Source organism: Brassica napus, chromosome C5, assembly GCF_020379485.1.
Source record: "Brassica napus cultivar Da-Ae chromosome C5, Da-Ae, whole genome shotgun sequence".
Lineage (NCBI taxonomy): Eukaryota > Viridiplantae > Streptophyta > Magnoliopsida > Brassicales > Brassicaceae > Brassica > Brassica napus.
The window spans coordinates 53,373,783-53,398,808 of NC_063448.1; the positions used below are offsets into that span (position 1 = coordinate 53,373,783).

The following is a 25,026-nucleotide window of genomic DNA, read 5'->3' on the forward strand; positions in this document are numbered from 1 at the left end:
CATAGCATTGACCATTCTCTTCATCTCGGCTGATCTTCTGGGATCCGGTTCTTCAATCGCTCTCTCTCTGTCAGCACATGCTTTATGCGGCACATTGATCTCCTCACCTATAATAAGAGATTCAGACAAACTTAGGATTCGCCAACAATATATTATTCTCCCATGGTAATAAAGAGCTGAGGATATATGTTTTTTCATAAGGTTCAAGAAGTACACAACCATTTTCGTCAACAACTTAATTGGAATCTAAGAGGTGTGAAGTAGTAGTATTTAGGGCCCAATACGAACTTTTGGTGATATATGGGCCCAATAAAGGCCCAATAAGGTCAGTAGTTCGAAGGAAATGAAATCCACGTCATCGATCCGTTCTATTACTCTTAACGATGTAATGTATAACCAATGTGATCTTCATGTAGCTAAATCGATTGTTAAATGAAAGAATGTTTGAACTAATATCATCTCTATTATCTCAAATTCAGTTTTCATTATTTGAGCATTGCGAAGATTGCATTTGATACTGCATAGGGTTGTGGGTAACCATAACTGTAATGGTCAATGAACTATGCTCACCTGAATCAAAACACTCGTCAAGCTACTCTAGAGAATAACCATATTGTTCTACTATTAGATTAAAAACGCACAACTACAATCTAGGATGAGATTGAAACATTCATCTTTTCATTACAGACAGTGTTCATGTTGACGAACCAAAATGAGATCCAAGTCGCAAACATTTTTATCAATCAAAAAGATATCGTTTGGAAAATTTAAAATAACCAACAACGCTGACTTTGAGTTAAGCAACAAAGTGAATATTTCAGCTAAAACTAGAGTCTTGAATAAATAATATGGCCTTCGTTTATAATCTTCCTACTCCGTCTTTTTCTTCTCAGAGGGAGTGCGAGGTGAGTAACGGTATCCACTCGTACACCTTCCTACAAACTTAAGAACTTCGTCTATCAGAATCACCGGAAGCGACACAGCCAACACCAGCAGCCACTCGTTCAAACTCAGCGGCACAATCCCAAACACCTGCGCCAAGAACGGCACGTACAGTATCACAAAATGCAGCCCAAAGGACACCGCCATCGCCAAGAGCGGCCACGGGTTCACCCACGGCGGCATCGTCACAAGGCTCCCGTCCTCCGAGAGCGCGTTCAGTGAGTTGAACATCTCAATAGCCACCAACACCGAGAGGGAGAGCGTGGACGCTTTGATCTTCCCCTGATGGAAATACTCGCACGGGTTCGACTCGAAGGAGAACGTCTGAGAGCCGGCTGTGAATGGTGAGACTTTGAAGCCTTCCCACGAAGAGCACTGGTCCCAGTGTGCTAGCTGTGAGTAGCTCACGAGGCTGTGACCGTCTTGGCTCAGGTCTATGCCCATGAAGCTGCTGTGTGTGTACCATATTATGAATACTCCCACCGTCGCTACTCCCACGTACATACCAATCACCTGTAGACAAGTTAACCCACATTGTTAATCAAGAGTTTAAAACACAAGTGAGAAGAATCTGTGTGTTGCTGCATACCAGATAGCGGAAGAGGATCCAAGCAGTGATAAGCGAGTCATCGCTTCTACGAGGAGGCTTCTTCATGATATCCTTGTCAGGGGGATTGAATCCCAGAGCCGTAGCTGGAGGACCGTCTGTTACGAGATTCACCCACAGGAGCTGAACTGGGATCATGCCTTCTGGGATTCCAAGTGCAGCTGTCAAGAATATCGATGCAACCTCACCAATGTTGGAAGAGATCATGTACCTTTTTTATTCAGAGATTGATAGGATCAGTATATGTTACTACATAACTCAAGCCACCTATAAAAGTAACTAACAGAAGACTCACCTGATGAAAGCCTTCATGTTGTTATAGATGGACCTGCCTTCACCAACAGCTGCCACGATAGTGCTGAAGTTATCATCTGCTAACACCATGTCTGATGCCTCCTTTGCTACCTGCAAGAAATAACCTCAGAGCTTTAGAAAGCTGATAGAGCCATAATCATCCCTATAACAACCGTCTCCTCCTCTCTAGAAATAGGCGTGCTACTTACTACAAAATGTCTAATTAAACCAATTTATAAAAACCGAATAAAATATTAAAACGTTTAATAAAATCAGAGCCGAATAAACGAGTTTATAATTTAAAAATCAAATAAACTAGAATCGAAAAGTTTCATAAAACCGAAATAAAATCGCAATCCCGTTCTTGCAGAAGAGAGGAGAGAGAGACATGTACCTCTGTGCCAGAGATACCCATAGCCACACCTATATCAGCCAACTTAAGTGCAGGAGCATCATTGACTCCATCTCCAGTCATGGCAACCACTTCTCCATCTTCTTTGAGCAACCTAACAATCTCTTGCTTGTGCTTTGGTTCAGCTCTAGAGAACAAGAGCCCTCCACTTTGCCTCAGATGATTCTTCTGATCTTTAACATCCATAAACTCTTTCCCAGTCAAGCTTCTCGAGGAGATATCTTCATCTGCCTCAAACACTCCAATCTCACGACAGATTGCTTCCGCGGTGCTCTTGTTGTCTCCAGTTATGACCATGACTCGGATACCTGCTGTTCTGCAGTCTGCAATGGCTTGACGCACCTCTTTCCTCGGAGGATCCTTCAAACAAAGAAAAAGTTAGAGCATGAATCAATGACCAAAGAGGAACAAGAAGGAACTGAAACTCACCCTTAGACCAACAAATCCAACAAATGTTAGATTGGATTCAATAGAAGAGTAATTAGATGGGTTGAGAAGTTGCTGGTGAGCAGGATGGTCTTCACTGCCATCATAAGTAGCGAAGTCTGATGGAACATCAGAGTAGGCGAATCCGAGACACCTTAATGCACTCATGGACATATCATGTAGGCTTTGTAAAATAAGGTCCCTTGAGTATTGGTCAAGCTCTTGAGTTGAACCGTCAAGTAACTGAATATGCGTACTCCTTTCCAATACATTCTCAACGGCACCCTGCAAATATTTCAAACCGGTCTCTTAGGGGCTGAAGACAAATAGGTGACAAAAGGTTTATTCAACTAATAACGTGCATCCATGGGAACCAAAGCACAAGCTACATAGAACAGACCTTGACCAGTAACAGTTTCCTCCCTGAGCTGGAATCCACCATAACTCCCATTGATTTCCTGTCTCGGTCGAACTCAAGAGTGGCAATACGATGCTCTAGTTCACTCCACAGCCCACAACAACCTTCAGTAATGTTATAAAAGGGTTATACATGAGTTTCTTGTATCTGGAAAAAAAAAACATGAGAAACAAATATAACCAATTACACATACGTAAGCCATTGCCATCAGCCAAAGATGAAGCTTTATTAGCTCCTTCAGGGAATCCCATTTTCTCAACTAAAACCTGCTCGAGGAAACAAACACCAATAGAAAATAAATGCAGATTAACACTTGACAGCCTTTGAAGCTTGAAAACAGGGAGCAGAAGAAGTATACTTAGTAGACTGTTTTACCTTCAAAGCTGCCTCAGTAGGCATGCCCCTAGCAACAAACTGATTCTCAGATTGCTCGACACTAGCATCATTGCAAACGGCAGCGATTTTTGCAATCATCTGAAGATTTTTATCCATCCTACCCACAGGCCAATCGTCAATCTCTCCATCTCGTGGATCAAAAGAAGTCCCCTCAACGTTAAAAGACCGAAGAGTCCCAATCCTAGAACCCATAGCAACAATCTTCGAAACAGCCATCTGATTAGTCGTCAAAGTTCCAGTTTTATCAGAGCATATCACAGTTGTGCAGCCAAGTGTCTCCACACTAGGCAACTTCCTAACCAGAGCATTCTTCTGAGCCATCTTCCGTGTTCCAAGAGCCAAACATGTCGTAATAACAGCTGGAAGACCTTCTGGAATGGCAGCAACAGCTAACGCTACAGCAATCTCGAAGTAGTATGTGCACTTCTCGAAGGAGAACTTAAAGTTTCTTGGCCAGCCATCAACATACTCCCAGGAGAGAAAGTATTTCACATTGATGAGCCAGACCAACGCGCAGATTAAACCAATGATCAACGTCAGCGCTTCTCCGAACTCGTTGAGTTTCTTCTTCAGAGGAGTGTCTTCCTCGTGCTGCGCAGCTTCTTGAATCTGCGAATGCACCCTCCCGATCTCGGTACTCATACCAGTGTGAGTAACCAAACAAACACAGCTCCCGTTAACAACCGTGGTCCCTGCAAACACCATGCATTTCTTCCCCTGGATATCTGCATTCTCCTCCACAGCCTTGGTAGTCTTACTAACCGCCTCGCTCTCTCCCGTCAAAGACCCTTGCTCAACTCTCAGCGTCGAACTAACCAAACCCACAACACGCATATCCGCAGGGACCTTATCACCCACCCTGAGCTCCACAACATCACCAGGGACAAGCTCCTTAGCAGGCAAGCTAGACACTTTAACCCCATCACGCGTCACAGTCGCTTGCTGAGACTGAATCTCCTTCAAAGCCTCCAAGGCCTTCTCAGCATTAGTCTCTTGCCAGATCCCAACAATGGCATTCACAATCAAGATCAAGAAGATCACAAGCGGCTCAACGAAAGCAGTGATCCCCATCTCCCCGCCTTCATCACCATCAACTAAGGCTAACACAAACGAAATAACAGCAGCGGCCAAGAGAATACGAACCAAAGTATCATTAAACTGCTCCAGAATCAACTTCAGAAGCGATGTCCCCTCAGGCTTCTCTAACTCGTTCAAACCATAGATCTGATGACGTGTCAACACCTCGCTGCTACTTAACCCTCTCTCAACGCTAACACCGAAGCGCTCTTCGCATTCTCCAACGTCTTTGGCCCAAGCGGGGAAAGTATCCAACTTTAACGGTTCTGAGCCGTTAGATTGCTTATCTTCGTCACCTCCTTTCCCCATTAGATCGGTAACTGAAATTGAATTGAATAAAGGATCAGACTTTGAAGGAAAGAGAAGAACAGAGAGACGTAAAAGATCGCGACGCTCACCAGACTCGGAGATCGTACGCTCCTCTCCAGATACTTCTCTTCTTCTACAGAGAGGCCTTTACATATATGTATGGAGGTTGTATCTATCTATACAATTGTAATATATCGCTTTCAGGTTGAACACGATCTCCATAAGTTTATTTTGCAGTTAAGCCCTTGTATTCTCTTCTGATTCGTTTTTTCTTTTACTTTACTTAAGGGGCTCAAAGTATAAATTATGTATTTTTTGGGGGGGGTGTTATGTTAATTTCGATAAGCTTTACTTAGTGCAGTGTGTTAGGCCTGGGAACGGATCCGGATTTCCGGAAAATTTAAGCTATCCGGATTCGTGATTTCCGGATATCCAGATTTCGGATATCCGTCTCGATATTCTATTATCCGCGGATATCCGGATCTGTATCCGTAAAAATAATTAAAAATAATATTTTAAAAATTAGTAATATAATATATAAATTAAATATTTATACAAAATTTGTAAAATATATTTATATATGTCTATAATATTGTTAAACCAAAATATAATATTATAAGATTAATTTATGTAAGAATATTAATATATCAAATATAAATATTAATAAAATTTAAAAATTTAATGTGTTTTAAATACGGATTCGAATCCGGATATCTGGACCTAAAAGTTAAGATATCCGGATCCGATTCCGTTTGGACGGAGCCAAATTTTCACTATCTGGATTTGGATCCGAATACTTCGAATATCCTATTTTTGGAACGGATTCGGAGTGGATCTCGGATCGAATCATGATCTCGGATAATAATTATTAGGCCTATACTGTGTAGGTTTTAGGTATACGATTTGTGATGTGAATATTTGCTTTTCAGGGAATGGGTTCTGCCACGTCGATCACATGGGGCTGTGTTCTGCCACGCCGTTTTGACACGTGGGGAGTTTTTATTGGTCGAAGGAAATAACAAGTTGCTTTTCAAAAGTAATGTGAGAATTTTTTTAGGACAAAATAATGTGAGAAATTTGTTTTGCTGATTTCCCAAGTTGAATTTGAATGATAAATGCTATAAATAAAATAAAATAATTTTTCAAATGTTTAACTATTAGTATTGATTGTTGAATAAATTAAAGAAAGATATAAGCCAATAAAAATGAGTGTAGTGCCTTTGTTATTTTGCAGATGACATTTATTCTAGTATTACAAAATATACAGATAGACTATAAGTCCATAGCTAGTGAGCTAGCTTTTCTTTCGGGATTTAAAATTTAAAATTATTCTGTTATTAGTATCATAGTGTCTAGGACTAGGAAGAAGTGGTTTCAGTTAAAAGAAAAAGAAATTATACTATTGTTAGGCCCCCAAAAACTTTCTGAGAACCTATTGTGAATAAAATTATGGTCTAAGACAAAATTCAAAATAACACATATATGAAAAATTGATTCGAGTCTTCAACTATGTAAAATAATTATTACAAGTTCACGAAAACACCACACAGAAATAAAAAGTGACAGTATAAATTGTACTAAAATTTGGAATGAATCTGCATAGAAAAGTATAAAATTATCATACAAAACTAGTCGGAATAAGTAGGCAACATGTTGATAACTTGCTTCCATTATTTCACCGATCGTGTGCATTTATCTAACGAACGAAGATACTTCTCCATTTTGAATAGATATAAACCAGACCATGTTTTTTTTTTTGGGTAAAAAAATGTTAAGATTTCATTACCACATTTTTAGTTTTTTACAGAATTGACATTGATGACTAGTAGCAGACCAACATAATGAAACTAAACCAGCCCATGTTTTAGAATTAAACGTTTTAATATATACAAGTCTTCTAGCAGGAGAGATGTTACCATTTTAAAATTAAGAATATATATAAGACCCCAAAACTTTTTGTTATATAATTGCTGTCAAACTCAAAAACAACAAAAAAGTAGTTGTATAAACTATTGGAAATAATGTCTAGTATTTTCTATTCCAAGTTAGTATTTTCTTGGAAATCTGTTACTAACATACTACTAAAATTATTGGTGGACAAGGTAAGCTTATTACAATCTATATAGACTACTTATTTGTTACATAACGAAATGCTATTAAACTCTTTTTGAATGCACGTTTAGGAGAAGTGGGAGCGGGCCATGAAACGGACGAGAAGATGGAAACAGTTACAATGAGTCCTGATGCAGGAAAACGTTCAAACGATGACGCCAACGTTTGATACCAAGCGTTTGAAACGCTTATTCTTAAACTCGTTCGTTAGATCTCTCATCTCTCTATAATCTTTCTCTTTGCTGGATTTTGTTGTAAGTTGGTATGCTATCTTATATATTAAAAAAAAAAAAGGTAAATCGTTCTCTAGTGAGAGAATGTTAAATCATTGGTGACCACGTGTTAGGGATATCTGAATGTAGTCGGATTCGAAATCAGCTCGCTTATCGACGCTGGAACGCCATACTACCACCCGACCACTAGCACGTGGTTTAAAATAATCAAAATAATAAGTGTCACATAGATATAAAATGCTTCAAAAATTAATTTAAAATACATAATGCACTGCCTATAACGGCAGCCTATTATTGGAACGGCTACTCCCGTATATATCCATCTATATACTTACTGAACACAATCTATCCCATTATGATGAGGAGGATATGGGTTTTAAATTTAATTGTCCGGTTCTATTCGAACGTAAACGTTGAAAAAGTTTGCAAGTAACAAATGTAAAATAGGGACTTTATATGTCTTTTATTTCAATAAAACCTTAACAAAGAAAACAAGAACCGGTTGAAAAAAAAAACAACAGGAAGAGAATCAAACCCCAAATATGATAGACTAAGAATAGTTCCTTGAATCACAAGGAGAGACTAAAAACAACAATTAAAGATAAGCTGATTGCATCCGAAGTCCTCTTTGAGCGGAACAACTGCTCCACCTCTGCATCAACCTTAAACGCAGCCTGTAAAACCTCTGGAGACAAAGCCTTCCACACAGATGTCCTCCCAGCCAAGTGTGTGAAATTCGGACTACACACACGTCATAAACAAACTCTTAGTTTCTTTCAATTTTAAAAAAAAAAAAAGCTCAAAGAGTGCAAGGACTCGTGTTCTTACTCAGGAGTAGTCACAATGGAGAACCAAGACATGCCTTCGGGATCAGCAATCTTTGAAACCACAAAGAACCTAGGAACAATGAAGAGAGAACCAGCAGTGATATGAGTTTCAAGAACTCTTTTCCCATCAGCACCAACAACTTGAACTCTTCCACTCCCACCAACAATGTACAAGTCACCTGAAGAGCCGAGTCACAAGAGAAACCAGGCGAACACATGGAATGTCCATCAATCAGAAAAAGATCAGCTCCAAACCCAACCTCCCCAACCAGAGGAAGGTTCTTGGTGTTCAAGACCACGACTCTCCCACCATCCTTGATGTCAACATCAAGAGGAGCCTCCAAACAGTTAATCACAAACCCATCACGGTCCTCTACCTTGGGTTGTGGCATCTTGAAATCTGCATCGAGCTTCACAATGCCTTCGCCTGTTTGAGAACCGACGAGTGTCTTCACTGTGGTCTCGTCCAAATCCCAAGCTCTGCCTACGAACTCAGTGGAGAAACCGGTGAAGATTCCATTTGAACCGGCGAGGTAGAAGTCGGTGAACTGTCCTGCTTTGTGTGCCTTGTGGGTTTCACCGAGGAAGAGGATTTCAAGATCAGCTTCCTCACTGTTGAACCACCATGTGACCACACCGAAGGGGAGAGCAATAGAGTCACCTTTCTTGATGGCAATCACCTTCTCCTCCTTCTCAGGGAGGACAATTCCAGCCGTTCCAGATCCTGAAACATGAATCACAAATGTAAATAACAATCTTTCAATGAAATTTTGATATTGACCCCTCAATTTTTCATTAAAAAATAATATATATAAATAGGTCTTAATTTTTTTAAAAAAAAATATTAAAACTTTTACTAATTATTTATGGCCAAAATCCTGGTCCAAAATTTTTAAAACTTTTACTAATTATTAGAACTTTTTAAAGCATAATGAACCACCGTTACAAAAAAAACAGGTCCTACTTACAAACACACAAGTTATTAGATCAACCTAGGGTTATGTTTTGGCATACACTATCATTATGTAATCTATTTGACTTATATTAGGGTTTAGGGATCATAATTTCACTTGTAAAATTTCTTCAAAATGAAATCAATCAAACATATTATACAAAACTGCATGATACACACAAAAAGTTGACAATATAGGACAAAAAGAGATAGAATCCTAACCTTGAAGAACATAGACAACCTTGGGGAATCGGAGTAACGAGGAACAGCGAAGCCATACTGCTTAAGAGCAAGCTTTGCGGCTCCAATGTTTCCCTCTTTAAGCATCGGCAACTCTTCAGGGCACCATGCAAAGTAAGATCCGCCATCTCCTCCGTACACTTGCTTCGGCAACTTTGGTGTAAGATCCAACTCCATCGCTGCTGGGCTCGCCCTCTGGGCTCCAAGCCACTGTTGTAAATGTGGAAACTGTTTCTGTTGATCCGCTCCGAAGAATCCATCAATATCCATGCAGAGCTCATGTATTCTACAGCATGGAGAAAAGATACAATGATTATATATATATAATTTAAACTATATACATCATATGAAAATACATATTTTGATATCTACGTTGAACATATATTGAAAAATTAATATTTTAATTTTGAAACCTTCATTGTTTTTTTAATAATTATAAATTATTGAAACCATTAAACATTCCACATTAAAAAAAAAATCGTTGGTGTAAAATTTTGTTACACAAATATGCAAATAATCATAAAATCATATGAGTAGAAACTTCATTTAATAAATATTCATATTAAGAATATACTATATATCTATGTTAATATCATTTTTTTTGTCAGCTATGTTAATATCATTTAAATTTAATTATATATCATATACGATAGATAAGATTGATTGTTTTGATTTATTTACCCTAAAATGATTGCGAAGAAACAAGAGCGGTCGTTTGATTTATATGTGCACGCCAATTTATTACATAATAGTAACTGATTTCTTAGTTATTTAATATATGACTATTATTTTATTATTTCATAATATGCAGAAAAACATAAAATAAGTAATAAATATAAAAATATTTATTATACTCAATGCGCAGATCCTAACCTAGTATATCTTTAATAATTTTAAATCTTAAACATTTTCTAAATCTCAAGCTAAAACAAAATAACGAAATGAGAATAAACTCAAAAATCAATATTTATATCGAGCAATAACCAAATTGAAAAAAAACGACACAAAAATGAGAAAAATATTGAAGATATTTAGGATTTGCACGTGAACGTAACCTTCTCACAACCATAATTAACTTTTAAATTGTTAAATCATAATATAAAACCGAGCTCTCATATTTTCATTCTAACCAAATAGTAGGCTTGAGATTCTTCGGCCTAAACGTTAGTTTCTTATGCGGTAAACGATTTTTGACCTAAAATATTTTTAAAATGGGCTCAGCTCATTAGTAAACAAATTATATAATTAACAAAAAAAAATTAAAAATTTATTTAAGGGCCAAAAAATATTTATTCGATCAAGAATATAAATTTTATTTTTTCATACGATATTTCTTAAATAATTTTCATATAAATTTACTCTGTACAAAACGCAGGTCTTATCCTAGTAAGAGATTAAAGAAGCAAGTGAAGATGAATGATGAGTAGAAGCCATACAAAACCCCAATTGAATATGTTGCAACGTGCAAAGTTTACAGAAGTAAGAATGTTAAATAGTTGAGAAAGAACACTTAAGATTATTCAAAAAGATTGAACATAAAACCAATCCAATATCTGAAAAGTACATAACTAATATAAATATGTCATACCAAAGTACCTGAGACTGCTCACTCGCGCCTGCTTCTGAAAATTTCCACTCACCATACAAAGCACTTTCTCGTTCTTTTACACTGCACAAAAAGTAAAAAAGTTTTAAGAATGATCAATTTCTTTGTCTGGTGTCTCCTGTTCATTATCACATTTACAATTAAAAATTTGTGTACACGACGAAAAATGTATAACCTTGACCTTTTCGAAGAAAATATTGCATGTGAGCAAGTGAGGCCTGAATGATAAAAACCATAGCAGAGATAGAGAAAAGAGTGAGATCTAAAGTGATTAATGGAGAGTAAAGTAAGAAGCTTTGCATGTCCACATCGAGTTTGTGGATTACCAGATTAGAGAAGGAGGAAAAAGTGTTTCTTAGGCAACCTGCCGTAAAAGAATAACCTTGCACAAGTATAAATGATATAGTGGAGGCAGTTATTCGGAAAATCCTAGATCGTGGAGGTGTGGACTGAGAGAATATTTTTGATTTTTTAATAAAAAGTTATATTACTAAGTGAACGTTTAGCCTTTTGTATTTTTATTTTTAAATTATGTGGCAAAATGCTAAAATATAATTGGTCGAGTGAGTTGTGCTTTAATATATAGATGATGGGTAGTGTGGTTGTACCGAGTACTGTACTTGCTAAGTTTGTAGTAAGTAGTTACTACGTTCGGTTTGTTGTAGCCGGTTTATAAACACATACTAGTGACCAAATTTTAACGTTTAAATATTTTACTGATTGTCCAAAAAAAAAAATTTTACTGACGAATTTTAACGATTAACATCTAAGAGAGTTTGAACATTAAATTGCTCCTTTTAGAAGTTAGGTTTAGTGATTTGATTTGTCATGATAAATATATGTTGTCGAAGCAATAAGAAACCGAATGTTACTAATTACTGTACAAAAGCATCATCAGTATGTATATGGTTTGAACCACCGACAACAACAACAGATTGTGAATTCTTATAACTTCCAAATGAAATATCCACAAATGAAATGGAGAAACACACGAACATGTTAATGCGTTTAAGGTTTGTTGGTTTGTTTATTTAAAACTTCTATTACGAATTATTTGATTTTTAAAAAGACAGCACAGACGAAAGTATCTTAAGAAAATATCTACGTGAATATGTGGAAATAGACCGCTAAACTAATGAGCATACGCAGTAATCTTAAGTAGATAAGATGACAGTAGTAATGGTCCATACAATCCAATAACAACTCAGAATAATGTGAGAGACAAGGGAAGGTAAGGTGAAAACAAAAGAAGTAAATGGCCCAAGTTTAAAAAAAACGGAGATCCATTATTGTGCCAGAAAAAGGAATGGAGATAGAGAAAGATCATCTTCAGAAAATAAACATACTACCCAACAAAACCAAAACTCCGAAAGTGACCCCGAAGTTTACACTTGTTGTCATCGAGCCCGCGTTCCCTGGACCTCCCGCCTGTCCGGGAGTGGTAGGGCCACCTCCCGGAGCAAAGGCCGGAGCGTCAGAGCCACTAAATCTCAGAACGGCTTTAGAGTTCAAATTACCCGGAGTAAAAGGATGAATTCCAATACGACCGTTGGTCACATTCCCACCCATCTGCCACACCTGGTTCACGCTATCCTCTCCCGCCGGAACCTTAACCGACGTGTGAATCACGACTCTGTTCCCGGTCAAGGCTTCGGTGCGTAGATCCCAAAAGTCGAAGGCGAGTTTTCCTTCGACGAGACTCTTGTAGCTACTGATGTTGTACGTCTTCACGACGGGAGCCACACCGGGTCCGGATCTGAGTGCTACGAAGGCTTGAGACCCGGCCATTCCAGTCCCCGTGGGGTTGATAGCCCAAGCGACCCAGCCGCTGGGTCGAGCTGGAGTGGCGACGAAGGCGATGGAGAGAGATGAGTTGGTTGCATTGTAAGTGTAGTGGAGGTAGGAGTCGAGTACGGGAAGGTCTAGGCAAGTCTGAAAGGGAGTTTTCTGGGTGGTGAGTATGTTCTGTGTAGAACAAGTTTGTGGAACCGCCGGTGAGATGAGAGAAACGAAACAAGCAGCGGCTAAGACAATAGGAAGAGAGAAATGTGAAGCCATGGCTGAGTTCTGGTGTTATGCGTGTGTGTATTTGATAAAGACTTTAGACATGTAACGTTAGGTTATATAGACGGTAATAATATCCTAAAAGATATGGAGATGATTCAGTGCACCGCTTCCTACGATGAAGGAATCAGGTAAGGTCCGTTAGGATGATGCCACGTGCTGAGTTGACTGCTTGATAAGAAAAAGTCACGTTCACGATGTGAATCGGTGTTTGTTGAAAAAAAAGATCGGTGATGATTTAAAACGAAGGAAGAAATTTGGGTAGAGAGAGCATGTGGAGAGTGCGTGTTCTTTTTGGAAGCTGCAAGTGGCGTCTTTGTTATACTTTATTACTATTTGTCAACTTAAGGTTTTGTGACTCCAGTCAAGAGGGGTTGAAATGTAATTATTTGTTAATCATATGCATGACTTTTACCTTGGGCGTCGCTGTGAGATTAAAATCGAAAAAGTTTTTTGAACTGAAATGAAAGCAGATGGAACTTTGTATATGAATTTCAGATAAATACAGATTCTGCTTATTTGTTAATCATATGAGTTGTGTATATTGTCATCAGTCAAATGAGTTGAAATGTTACTATATATTAGTTAGTTGTTCGTGGGAATATAATGCGGTAACGTGATTTATGCATGCATTCAGCACGAAAAACTTATTAGTTAGTTAACGCGCATAGTTCGTCGTTGAATTATTTGTGTGTAAAGGTTTGAAGTTTCTCCACCGTGAGATTAAAAAAAATGTAGATTGGATTTTGTATATGAAATTCAGAAAATTGACATAACCAAAAGGTGGACAACGTTAAAATGGGAAATGATGATATATTTTTTTATTATCAAAAAGGTTATGTTAGTTACAACTTTCAATTCAATTTGAAATTTTAAAAGGAAGTGTGTAGGGACAAATTTTTCGTTTTTTGTCTTTTTTTTTTTCCCAAACGGTAGTGTCGATAATGTTGAACAAAGGGTCATTTCATATTGACTGGAAATAAACAAATTTAATTTCCTTGCTTGTCTTGTGTTTTCGCTTTTCCTTCATAGTTGTTGGGCAACTTTGAATGTAAATATATCAATGCCAAAAAAATTATATATCAATGCCCGTCTCCCTCAATTGCTCTTTTATCTATACTCCTAATAATTTACTCAGTAATCATTATTTTAATTAAATTATAACTATATATACCCCAGATGATCAAATTGTCAATACCTAATGTCTGCAATATTTCCCGGGATTCAATTTAATATAATAATAATATACGTGAAAAAGTTGATGTTGTAAATTCCTCTTAATCTTAGGTGGAATGAGCGAGGTCCGTGTTTCGTTTCCTCGTAACTTCCTCGTAAGCTAACGTGGAATTAGCGAGACCCGTGTTTCGTTTCTTCGTAACTTCCTCGTAAACTTACATGGAACTAGCGAGGCCCGCGTTTTGTTTCCTAGTAATTTCGTCGTTGGTTAACGAGGAATTAGCGATGCCTGTGTTTTCTTTTTACGAGGACTTTACGACGAATTGGAGAAATTAGATAATTATTTTAAGTTTCGTCGTAAAGTTCTCGTTCTAACGAGGAAATACCGATGATTTACGAGGTAGGAGTTCCTTTTTTTTTTCTTGCTAAATACAAGTTGAGCATTGTTTGTTGTAGAAGTATATTTTCTGTAGAACTCTAAAAACTTTGCTTTGTTTGTTGTAGAAATCTGAACGTTTTTAGAAATATATTATTAAACTAAAGCTTAAAGCTGAAATGAAATAAAGGTAAAGAGAGGAGGATTTGCATGGGAAATTGATAAACTACAAAAGTTATATAATTAGTAGTCCTCTCTCTTTTCCGAATTTCCATAAGATGTAGACGAAAGATGGAGAAGAAGACATTAAAAGGCTGCTTACATAAGCATTATTGCATACTTGACGTTTATGCATCTATAACATCCCCTATGTGTTGTGTTCAAAAAAAAAAAAAAAAAACATCCCCTATGTGTTTCTGGTTCACGTGGTCCGTAGAAAATATAATATTCTTCTCCTATTTATAGTATATTCATTATATAAATATCTATCATATATAGGAGCCCATAAAAAAAATTAATTAGATTTTTTTTGTCAACTATTAAAACATTTTAACCTACACCAAATCATAATATTTAACGCCACGCATGCTTTGAAATGAATATCGCTGTTTACACCGTTAATTACGTCGACATAATAAAAACATCCTTGTTTAATCATACGATACTAATTTTTTGTGTATTCTAGTTTGGGGCAGGATTATGGGGAGAGAAACTGGTATTTAACAACAAGCAACAAATATCGACTAGACCTCATGAAAATCTTTCATACACTATTAAGCATTAATTACAAATCTATAAAGAATCATAAAGATTATCGTCGCTACTTATATAAAAGTACTCGACACTAACTATACCAAAAGTATTAATAAATCCCATGCAGACAAGAGACTAAAGCAAATACGTAAGACAAAGGAAGTATCACAAGAAATGGGAAAAAGATAGGTTGGAAAAGGTCTTAGAAGAAATTGCACACACTCTAGGTAGTCCTTAGATTTGCCGATGAACGTCATTAATTAGTCTCTAAACATATTCCATCACATTTGCATTGTGGCCAATTATATTAGCCTCCGAATTCACACTATTTTTATGCGTAAGCTCGTTTTTTCCACGTTTACTTTTAGACAGTTCTAAAAGTATTATTATTGATATTATTTCACAAGTATTTCAACATAAACCATTCTGACTCTCTTAGAAGCAGTCAATGAGAAATATATCCTAACGTACAATGTTCATTTGTCTATAACAGACACATCACACATCTTAAGATTTTTTAAAAGCATGGGCGTTCGGGTACCCGTTGGCGTTCGGGTACCCGTTGGCGTTCGGGTACCCGTTGGCGTTCGAGTCGGGTTTTTCGGATTTCGGTTCTTTTTTATAACACCTCATAGGTCTCATTCTAGTAAATTTGCAAGTACGAGTCTGGTTCGAATATAACATATCGGGTTCGGATCGGTTTTGTATCACATCATAGAACCCATAAAGTAATCATATATCATTCGGATTCGGGTTATATCGGATCGGTTCGGATATACCTGAAATAAAATCTAGGTTCGGATATACCCGAAATAAAATCTAAAATTTAAAAGTAAAACATAAGATATATATATTTGTTTATATATAATTAAGTATTTAAGGTAGTTATTTAAATTTTAAATACTTATTGTTAGATAACATATCAAAATAAATATGAAATTGGATTTGAAGTACATATTCATGTTTCATATAATTATATTGTATATTATTTTGGACATTCAGATCGGTTTCTTCAGATATCTTTTCGGATTTTTCGGTTTTTTGGGTTACTCGTTCGGGTTCGGTTAATAACACTCCGGATTCAGATATGTTTTGTACTACCTTACAATACCCATTCGGATATTTTTTAAATTTCGGACCGGATACGGATCGGGTTTTTCGGTTCGGATTTCGGGTTACGGATATTATGCCCATGCCTAATTTTTTCAATGGTTTATACATTCATTTAATGGAATTGCATGAAAGCTGGAGAAGGCCAATGTGTGTTGATTCGCGTGTTCAAAGAAAGTTCAAAGGATATGTATTGACGCCAAACAGTGGGTATGGGTCACACAAAACTCCTCACTCGTGTTCCAAATGGGTTCAAGTAATTTGTTGTCCATAATACCAAAGAGCTGCTTATGATGCATAATGAACATGCATAAAACATACATCTGCTTATGATGCATAATGGCATGCATAACTGTAAATGGTAACTGCAGTTACTATACTTTTGTAACAAGAAGTTGCTTGCTGCACGGTAGCTTTGAAGATGGCCTTACAAGACGTGAGGTGATTGCTCACAATGTGTTGATCACAAAGAAGAGGAAAGAGATTGTTGAGCGTGCTTCTCAATTGGATGTTGTTGTTAGCAATAGATTGGCTAGGTCGGAGCCAAGGAGACAAGTAGAAAAAAAAAGGTACTATTTGCTTGAACTTCGAAGTCTCTTCTCTTCGATTCTCTTTTGGTATGTATATATATTCATATATTTGCCTCCAAATAAATGTCTCTTGTTAAAAAAAATGATTTTGTTTGTAGTGTGCTTATTAGCAGATAATATTTTTTTTTACTAATGTCCATCTGCTACTAATGAAATCTTGCCTAATTTCATTGGTCGTCGCTGTATTTCTTAATTCTAAAAAATACCAAGTGTTAAATCATGATCGGGCGCATCCAACTTCAGGTAACAAGAGACTTTCACTGGTCGTCGCTGTATTTACTCTTAAAACTTGTTGATCTGCGTGCAACTTTACGTTAATTGTAGCCTGTAGGTTAGGTTAATATAAAATTTGTATTACATGTAAGCTTTTTATCAAACAATCTACATCAAACCAAAGACCCGGTTTATAACCGGGAGTTGGGAGTTGGGATTAGTAATTAAATTTTTTTGTTGAGTTGGGACTTGAGAGAGTAATTAAATTTTTTTGGTCAAAATTTTTAATTAATCACTACTTACTAGTTACTAGTCCCAAGTCCCAACTCCCAATTATAAACCGGTTCTTCGGTCAATGTAAATTGTTTGATAAAAATCTCCCATGTAATGCAAACTAAATCAAATGAAACGAAGAGATCCCAAGGAAAAAAACGACGCCGTTTATGCCACATTCAGATTTTACCCAAAGTCTCGTCGGGCTGACCCGGTTAAAAAGACCTTTTGCCTTTCCCCTCCCTTCGAGAAATTTCGCGGCCTCGTCTCGTTTCCTACACACTCATTCCCAGGAGAGATTCTACGCACGCGCCGACGGAGGAGAAGATTCCCGTCGAGTAGCAGGAAAAAGAGAGAATCTCTTCGTTTCGATCGAATCGTCTTAGAGATGGCGACAGGCGCGGTCTCCCCCATGGCGGCGAAACAAGCCGAGCGGTTAAAGGAAGACGGCAACAACTGCTTCAAGAAAGAACGCTTCGGCGCCGCCATCGATGCTTACACAGAGGTAACACGATCGCTCACTTAAAAGCTTTTTCTCACTTCCGATTCTCTCATTTTCATCGTTTTAGGGTTTTCGATTTTAATTGTAATTAAAGCGCAATTATATCATCCATATTCGGCTTTTAGAAGAATATATATACAATTGGTTTGTGTGGATTGTATAGGCGATAACGTTGTCACCGAAGGTTCCTGTTTACTGGACTAATCGAGCTCTCTGCCACATGAAGCGAAAGTATGTATGTTTTGTTATGTATCTTGATCAGTTCTTATGCCTGTTGAGTTCGTCTTTGTTGGCATCATCAAATTCAGGGATTGGACTAGGGTTGAAGAGGATTGTCGCAAAGCTATTCAGCTTGACCACGATTCTGTTAAGGTTTTGATTCTTTTTTTTTTTTTTTTTTGTGGTGGTCTTCTTGCGTTCTTGGCTCTCCCTCTTATTAGGATTGTTACATTTGTGTTCTATGTGGCAGGCACACTACATGCTAGGACTTGCGTTATTGCAGAAGGAAGAATATGCTGATGGAGTCAAGGCGTTGCAAAGGGTATGCATCCTCTTTTCTTCTTAATTTAACAGTGGAAATGGTTTTTTTTTACGTCATAATATAGACCTTAGTAGTGTCGTTTCCAAGGGATTAGTTGAGTGTCTATCCTTTTCTTTTGAATGCTATCGTAAGTGGATGCTATGGACGTTAGTTTTTGTGAGAAAAAACATGAGGGATATGGGTTAAGTTGTTGAAATCATCAGCTACTTATAGAACAATGGTTTTGATAACTTCATGTGGCTACGATTCGTGTAGGCTTTGGATTTTGGAAGAGGCGCAAATCCAACAGGATATATGGTTGAAGAAATATGGGAAGAGCTTTCAAAAGCAAAATACATGGAGTGGGAACTGCTTTCCGCGGGGCGCTCTTGGGAATTGAATAGTTTGAAGTAGGTTATGTCTCTTTTCTTAATCCAGTTGCAAACGTGGAACTATGCTTCACTGTGGCAGTGTGGCTTTTATGGTAATATATTCATGTTTGTCTTAGGGAAACTTGCGTGGCTGCTCTTAATCAGCAACGTGCTTTAGATATGTCTCGAACAGAAGAGTCCTCTGAAGAAGACTACTCTTCCCATACTGATCAGTTGAAAGCTCTTGATCGAGTGTTTGAGAAAGCTGCTGAAGAAGACAAACCAACTGAGGTTCGTTTAACTTTTCTTCAAAAGCCATTTTGTAACAGCCCTTCCTCTATTCAAAATTTGATGTCGATACCATCCTGTGTCGTGTTTTTTGCAGGTTCCAGGTTACTTGTGTTGCAACATTACTCTTGAGATATTCCGAGATCCTGTGATTTCTCCAAGTGGGGTTACATATGAAAGAGCAGCAATCCTTGAACATATTAACAAGGTTGGCATTATCATCGCTCTTTGCTATAGCATTAATCTCTCTCTTATACTTTTTAGATTCATGATAAGATTTGGTCGTTTAAACCTCTTGACAGGTGGGAAAGTTTGATCCTATAACGCGTGAGGAACTCGACCCATCCAATCTCGTTCCAAATCTGGCTATCAAAGAGGCAGTGGCTGCGTATCTAGAGAAGCACGTCTGGGCTTACAAAACGGGTTGTTGATCAGATGGGCCTGGAACATACACACAATGAAGCGGGAGAGATATTGAGTTTAACTACTCAGTGTTTGAACAAAACAGACTTTTGAAGTTGCCGTTTTCAGTTTCGTGTGTTTTCTGCTAGCCAATGGTTCAAGTGTAAGATACTCTTACCTTGTATATATATTTATTTTGCACACAATGGGGCCTTTGCGTTTATTCTATAACCATAACGCAGTTCCTCTGCAATCTCATACGCCACGTGTGGTAGAAAAATGTGATTAGTTATCAATTAACTATGAAAGCTAGAGTTGCATTACTTAACCTTATCACCCCACCGAAGAGATTGTGAGTTATAATTCCGGATTCTCTTTGTTAAAAAAGGTAAAGTAGTGATTACGATAATCATAATTATTGTTCTTATTATGCAAATGGAGTGAATACATTCAAATTTCAAAGTAATGAATAGACCTCTCACTCAATTCTTCTGCCTAGTAATCATGCGGATATGTTGGGGGTACTTGAATAGATAGAGAGATAAAAAAGAAAAACGATTTTCCTTGTATATGATTCCATTGGGGACACGTAAAGAGTAAACCCACCATCGTGGATTCTTAGGATTCTTTCACTTTTTCTTTTATCCATACGTAGAATAAAGATGTACTTTTATTGTAAAAAACGTTACTTCTTGTGGATAAAAAAAGGTTGGAAGAATCGAATTCTTTCTTTTGCTTGGCCTTATCTGTGAAAGTTGGGTGAGGAAACAAACACCAAAGAGTGGTTTAGGATGATTCCATATTCCTTCCTCCAACTATTTAATATTCCAATTTTCTCCAGCTTTCTTCAGATCCCCTAATTATTACGAATCACGAGTTGTGACAATGTCGTGATTCAATCCTAACTTCCAAGCAATCGAACACACCCAAGTACATGTGATTTTATCATTGCTTTCATACATGCCTTTTCAACCTTTATAATATTTGACGTATAGTTCTGAATACTCTTACAATTTTTGTATATTTCCTTCCTAAATTATGATGCAGTTGTACTTTAGCTATAGATAATTAGTAAAATGACTGCATTTTCTAAAAAAAGAATGACATAGGGCTATAGAGATCACATTACAGGATAAATAATGGAAACTCGCGACTCTGTAATAAACTCTTCTGTCCAGAGAGAGTGGAATATAATATTGATTTGTTTTCTAGTTTAGCGTGTTGTGAAGAACACGACATGACAGCCTTTCTATGTAGTTTAATATGTATTCAATTCATACAAAACAAAACAGAAAACTACACAGTTACTTGTTGACCAAACCAATTCACTCCTGAATAATGCCAACATAAGTTTTATTGATTCCTCAGAAGAAGAAAACATCAAACGAAAAAAAAAACTATTCACACAGATTTCCTCTACTTACATACAACCTCATATACGGAAAACCATATATATATTATTATTCAAATCCTAGAGATAAGAATAATTTACAAAAATTCTTAAAACCAAATTAAAAAAAAAAAAGCATGGAGTGTAGATAATTTACATTGCAGATTGTAGAATCATATTCTCTCAAGCTGTGTGAGTAAGATTCATAGCTTTTCTCAGCCTATCCAAGATCCCATTTGCTTTCCTCTGCGCCCTAGAGGTTCCTTCACGCGCAAGCTTTGTTATCGTCCCGTGACTACTCTCCTCTTCCTTGATCTCCTTCCACTTTGTCCTGTCGCTGAAACATATAGTATGCAGTATCACAATCGCGTTCTCCTTGTTACGCTTGCATTCACTCTCTCTGGTGATCCTCAGCAGCCAAGTAACCCCACCGAGCTCGCCTAGCTCCTCCACAGCCTTCCAGTGAGTAACAAGCATCGCTAGTATAGCTAAAAGCTCGTCCACATTCAACCCCTCCGAGATCTTCTTACCTAACACCCTAACAGCACCGTCTTTTACCGCTCTGCTCCTGTTCTCATGAGCGATACAGAGAGTGAAGATCGCTGCGGCTGCGTCCTTGATAGCTGATGGATTCCCTTCTTCTAAAAGATCGATAAGCGGTTTCAAGATTCCTGATTTGCCTATGAGCGCTTTGTTCGAATCGAGGGCGGAGAGAGTGAAGACAGTAGCAGCTGCGTTGCTTCTGGTTGCTACCGTTCCGCGCCTCAACGCATCGATCAAGAGAGGGATCACGTTAGCGTTTTCGCAGACGAGCTTCTTGTTGCCGTCGTCATGTATGGAAACGTTCAGCAAGGTCGTGATCACATCTTCTTGAAGTTGCTCGTCTTGGTTCAAGGTAGACCCATGTAACAGCAAAGGGTTCACCAAGCGGGTGATGTTGTCTGAAGACTCCCCGAAAAGGGCACGGAACTCGGTGCCTTTCTTGGTCAGACGTCTTAGCTCCTTCGCAGCAGACTTTTGATCTTGAAGGTTCGAAGAGGAGAGTTTACAGAGCAAGGAGTTGAATATCTCACGGTCTGATCTAGTCACAGCTTTCTCCTCGTCTACAAGGCTGGATTGATACGTCGTCGTTTCTAACCCGACGGTCTTGCACCATTTAGAGATCATATCACGGATTAAGAGATTAGGAGTTAAAGCCGTGTGAGGCAGAACTTGCTGTGTCTTGGGACATGTTCTGTTCCCTGAGCTTAACCATTTCTGTATGAATAATTTATCATATGTCTGCAAAAATACACACATAAAAATGTAAAATTAAATTCAATTTTCATTTATAATTCGATTTGTATGAATATTACCAAACACATAAAAATGTAAAATTCATAATTCGATTTGTATGAATATTATCAAACACATAAAATGTAAAAATTTCAATTCAATTTTCATTTATAATTCCATTTGTATGAATATTATATCAAACACATAAAAATGTAAAATTTCAATTCAAATTTCATTTATAATCCCGATTTTGTACGAATATTATCAAACAAGATAATGATTCCAATAGGTTCAAACTAACAATAATTCAATTAAAAGTATTTTTTTTGGTTCTTGCCGACAGGCGACAGAACCTAATCAAAATGTGACGTCACTAACCTGACCAGAGGCCAAAACCACAGGATCACGCATGAGCTCGTTAGACAGAGGACAACGAAACTCCTCAGGACAAGACATGGTCTCGAGCATCTCCAGGGAAGAAGATTTCGCCATCTTCCTCATCGTCGCTTGTTTAAACGCGGACAGAGCCTCTTGCAACTGATCGATTGTCTGAACGCTCAAACCATCCTCTTCCTCGATGTTCGTCAGAAGCTTCTTCATCTCACGCTTCAGTTCCTTGGCTTTGGCAATCGCCGTCGGATCCGAATCGAATGCATCGGTCTTCGCCATCTCCGTCGGATCCACCGCCGGGTACTCACCAAACTTTACTCGGATTACGTTGTTTAATTGTTTGAATTAAATTCTCTCATTGATATTTTTTTGTGATAGAGAGAGAGTAATAATAATAAATATATGAGGAGGAGAGGAGAGAAGAGAAGGAATGTTGTAGTGTAGTGTACTATAAAATTGTGGCCTGCACCGAATTAGAACACGTCATTGTTTATACATAGTTATTAGTAATTAAAATTTTGAAAATTATTTAAGAGTTTTAATAATGCAGCACGTCGTGACTAAGGTGTCAAACTACAGCCGACACGAATAGTCTCTCTTTTTTTTTTTTTTGAACTACAGTCTTTCATAAACTCACATTACACGTTATTTGTAGTTCTAATTATTCCTCACTATTTATTTCATTTTTCTTACCAAAAAAGAAAGCAAATATCAAGCAATGTCTTTAATACCTAACGTGGAGAGCATGAAAAATGAAGATGGTGGTTACCAAGACTATGTGAGGATTTCACATGAATAAGGGTTCCAACTTTAGTGTTATTTTTAAATCAGTCAGAGAATCTCCAATGTAAAATTCCATTTTAGAGTGAATATGGTGTAAATATACTCTGATCCTACTCTATTTTCTATTTCATAATGAAGTGATGAACAAACAAAAAATAAATTACTCCATTTATGGAGTAAATTCTGTTATGGAGTGAATATAGATTTGAGTTGAAGCATTTCTTATTTTATATTCATTTTTACTTCATTTTTTCTTCTAAAAAATGAAGTGAGGATGAAGATGCCCTCGTTAGAAAAACCCAAAGTCTCGCTTATTCTAAAATTAACAATATAACAAATACATCATCGTAATTTAATTTTAAATCTATATTTGTTGGCCTGTTTTGCATATTTTGTATTGTTTTTAATGAACGATCTTGTTTCTAATTATTTATGAAGTCCTGTTTGCCGTCTATTGACTAAAGTTACAAATTCTTTTTTTTTTTTTTTAAACATATGCGTGATGTTAAAATTCCTGGATAGACCTATAAGATTTTCTTTTCCCCACCATCGTTATAGAGTAATACAGTACGTATTACTACAAAAATGTGTAGATTGAATGAATGTATCAATAAAGAATGTACTAAAATTATTGAATAGAGAGGCGGTGAAGGCGGCGGAGAAGTTTAAAAGATTGAGAGAGGCGAAAGAAAGAGCTTGGCGTCTCTGGATGGTGAAGAAGAGAGTCAAGTAGTGGGACCCATAGAGTTATTCCAACATGGCAATATGGGAACAGCTGTCTTTCCGCGTGGATTCCATTGTACTCTTTCATCGCTCCGACACTCTCTCACACTCTATTTCGTTTTTGACCCTTTTACCCCTGCCGTTTTTTTTCCACCCGCTGTGTTGTTGTGTGTCTAATAAAAAGAGAGATGAAAATAAAAAAGAAACGAGTTTTATTATAGCTTTCGATGCGTGATTGGATGAATTAAGAACGTTGACTAAGACCCGCTAAAGGTCTTGCAGTTAACTTCTTTCTCGAGATTTCATTTTGCACCATCTTTAATAACATTCTATTACGGAACAAGATGACACCGTCGGAAAGCAAAGTCAAAACTTCCATGAGACCAAAAACAACAATTTCCACCAAACTACGAAACAGCGAAAGTTTTCCAAATTCTACTATTGTTTCAAACTAAGTTACTTGTGACGAAAACTGAATGTTTTTTACTACGATTGTTATATACTTATATCTTACCACTTTAGGTTGTATTAATTAGAAAACTTAAATTTTCGCATTAAAATTTAATGTGTATTCTTGAATAATTTTACTTTTCAATTATTCAACCATTCTATGCCGGTAAAAAGGCAGGCGATCGACGTCCGTGAAAAGAAATAATCAAGGTTAGAACAGTGATGTTAGGTTCGAACTGAAGCTGATCTACTGAAATTAGAAACGTGTATGAATATATAATTACGTGTTTCAGAGGAGTGGGAACCACTCATCTCCAAACGCACAGAATCTTACAACTGCCTAGTTGGAGTGCTGGTCATAAATCACCAATTAGCCATATCCAATGCCCTTATCATCTTCGTACTGTCTTCTTCTTCTTTTTTCCTGCTTGCGGAGCCACCTTTGCTTTCTGACATTATTATTTTTGTTTTATTTGTGAGTGATAACAACGCTCCTATCTAGAACATTGGTTGGTAACAAAGTAGT

The 25,026-nt window shown here is 37.2% G+C and overlaps 4 protein-coding genes and 1 pseudogene across 5 annotated transcripts; 1 reads left to right on the top strand and 4 right to left on the bottom strand.

The window, feature by feature from the left end:
• Positions 1–713: 713 nt before the first annotated feature.
• Positions 714–5,133, bottom strand: LOC106400566 (calcium-transporting ATPase 4, endoplasmic reticulum-type-like). Of its 2 annotated transcripts, XM_013840911.3 has the most exons (9): positions 4,971–5,133; positions 3,475–4,892; positions 3,293–3,365; positions 3,082–3,203; positions 2,685–2,966; positions 2,238–2,615; positions 1,845–1,954; positions 1,532–1,760; positions 714–1,455 (listed from the first exon to the last, which is right to left on the bottom strand). In XM_013840911.3, the coding sequence occupies exons 2-9, from the start codon at positions 4,879–4,881 to the stop codon at positions 871–873; spliced, it is 3,186 nt and encodes a 1,061-aa protein (XP_013696365.2). In that variant the 5' UTR covers positions 4,882–4,892; positions 4,971–5,133; the 3' UTR covers positions 714–870. The 2 variants fall into 2 exon arrangements, with proteins under 2 accessions (XP_013696365.2, XP_022559278.2); XM_022703557.2 differs by lacking the exon at positions 4,971–5,133 and having other exon boundaries at positions 3,475–4,958.
• Positions 5,134–7,663: 2,530 nt separating this feature from the next.
• On the bottom strand, positions 7,664–9,522 carry LOC106399927 (annotated as a pseudogene).
• A 2,471-nt stretch (positions 9,523–11,993) lies between these two features.
• Positions 11,994–13,398, bottom strand: LOC106397012 (auxin-induced in root cultures protein 12). Its single transcript, XM_022702576.2, has one exon. It carries the CDS (start codon positions 12,907–12,909, stop codon positions 12,181–12,183), a length of 729 nt encoding a protein of 242 aa, XP_022558297.2. The 5' UTR covers positions 12,910–13,398; the 3' UTR covers positions 11,994–12,180.
• Positions 13,399–17,628: 4,230 nt separating this feature from the next.
• Positions 17,629–19,695, top strand: LOC106402184 (E3 ubiquitin-protein ligase CHIP). The gene is made up of 8 exons (XM_013842868.3): positions 17,629–17,911; positions 18,072–18,139; positions 18,217–18,280; positions 18,378–18,449; positions 18,705–18,838; positions 18,937–19,090; positions 19,185–19,295; positions 19,390–19,695. The coding sequence occupies exons 1-8, from the start codon at positions 17,795–17,797 to the stop codon at positions 19,516–19,518; spliced, it is 849 nt and encodes a 282-aa protein (XP_013698322.1). The 5' UTR covers positions 17,629–17,794; the 3' UTR covers positions 19,519–19,695.
• A 1,130-nt stretch (positions 19,696–20,825) lies between these two features.
• Positions 20,826–23,004, bottom strand: LOC106401284 (U-box domain-containing protein 9). Its single transcript, XM_013841770.3, has 2 exons — positions 22,533–23,004; positions 20,826–22,160 (listed from the first exon to the last, which is right to left on the bottom strand). Exons 1-2 carry the CDS (start codon positions 22,821–22,823, stop codon positions 21,063–21,065), a joined length of 1,389 nt encoding a protein of 462 aa, XP_013697224.1. The 5' UTR covers positions 22,824–23,004; the 3' UTR covers positions 20,826–21,062.
• Positions 23,005–25,026: the final 2,022 nt, after the last annotated feature.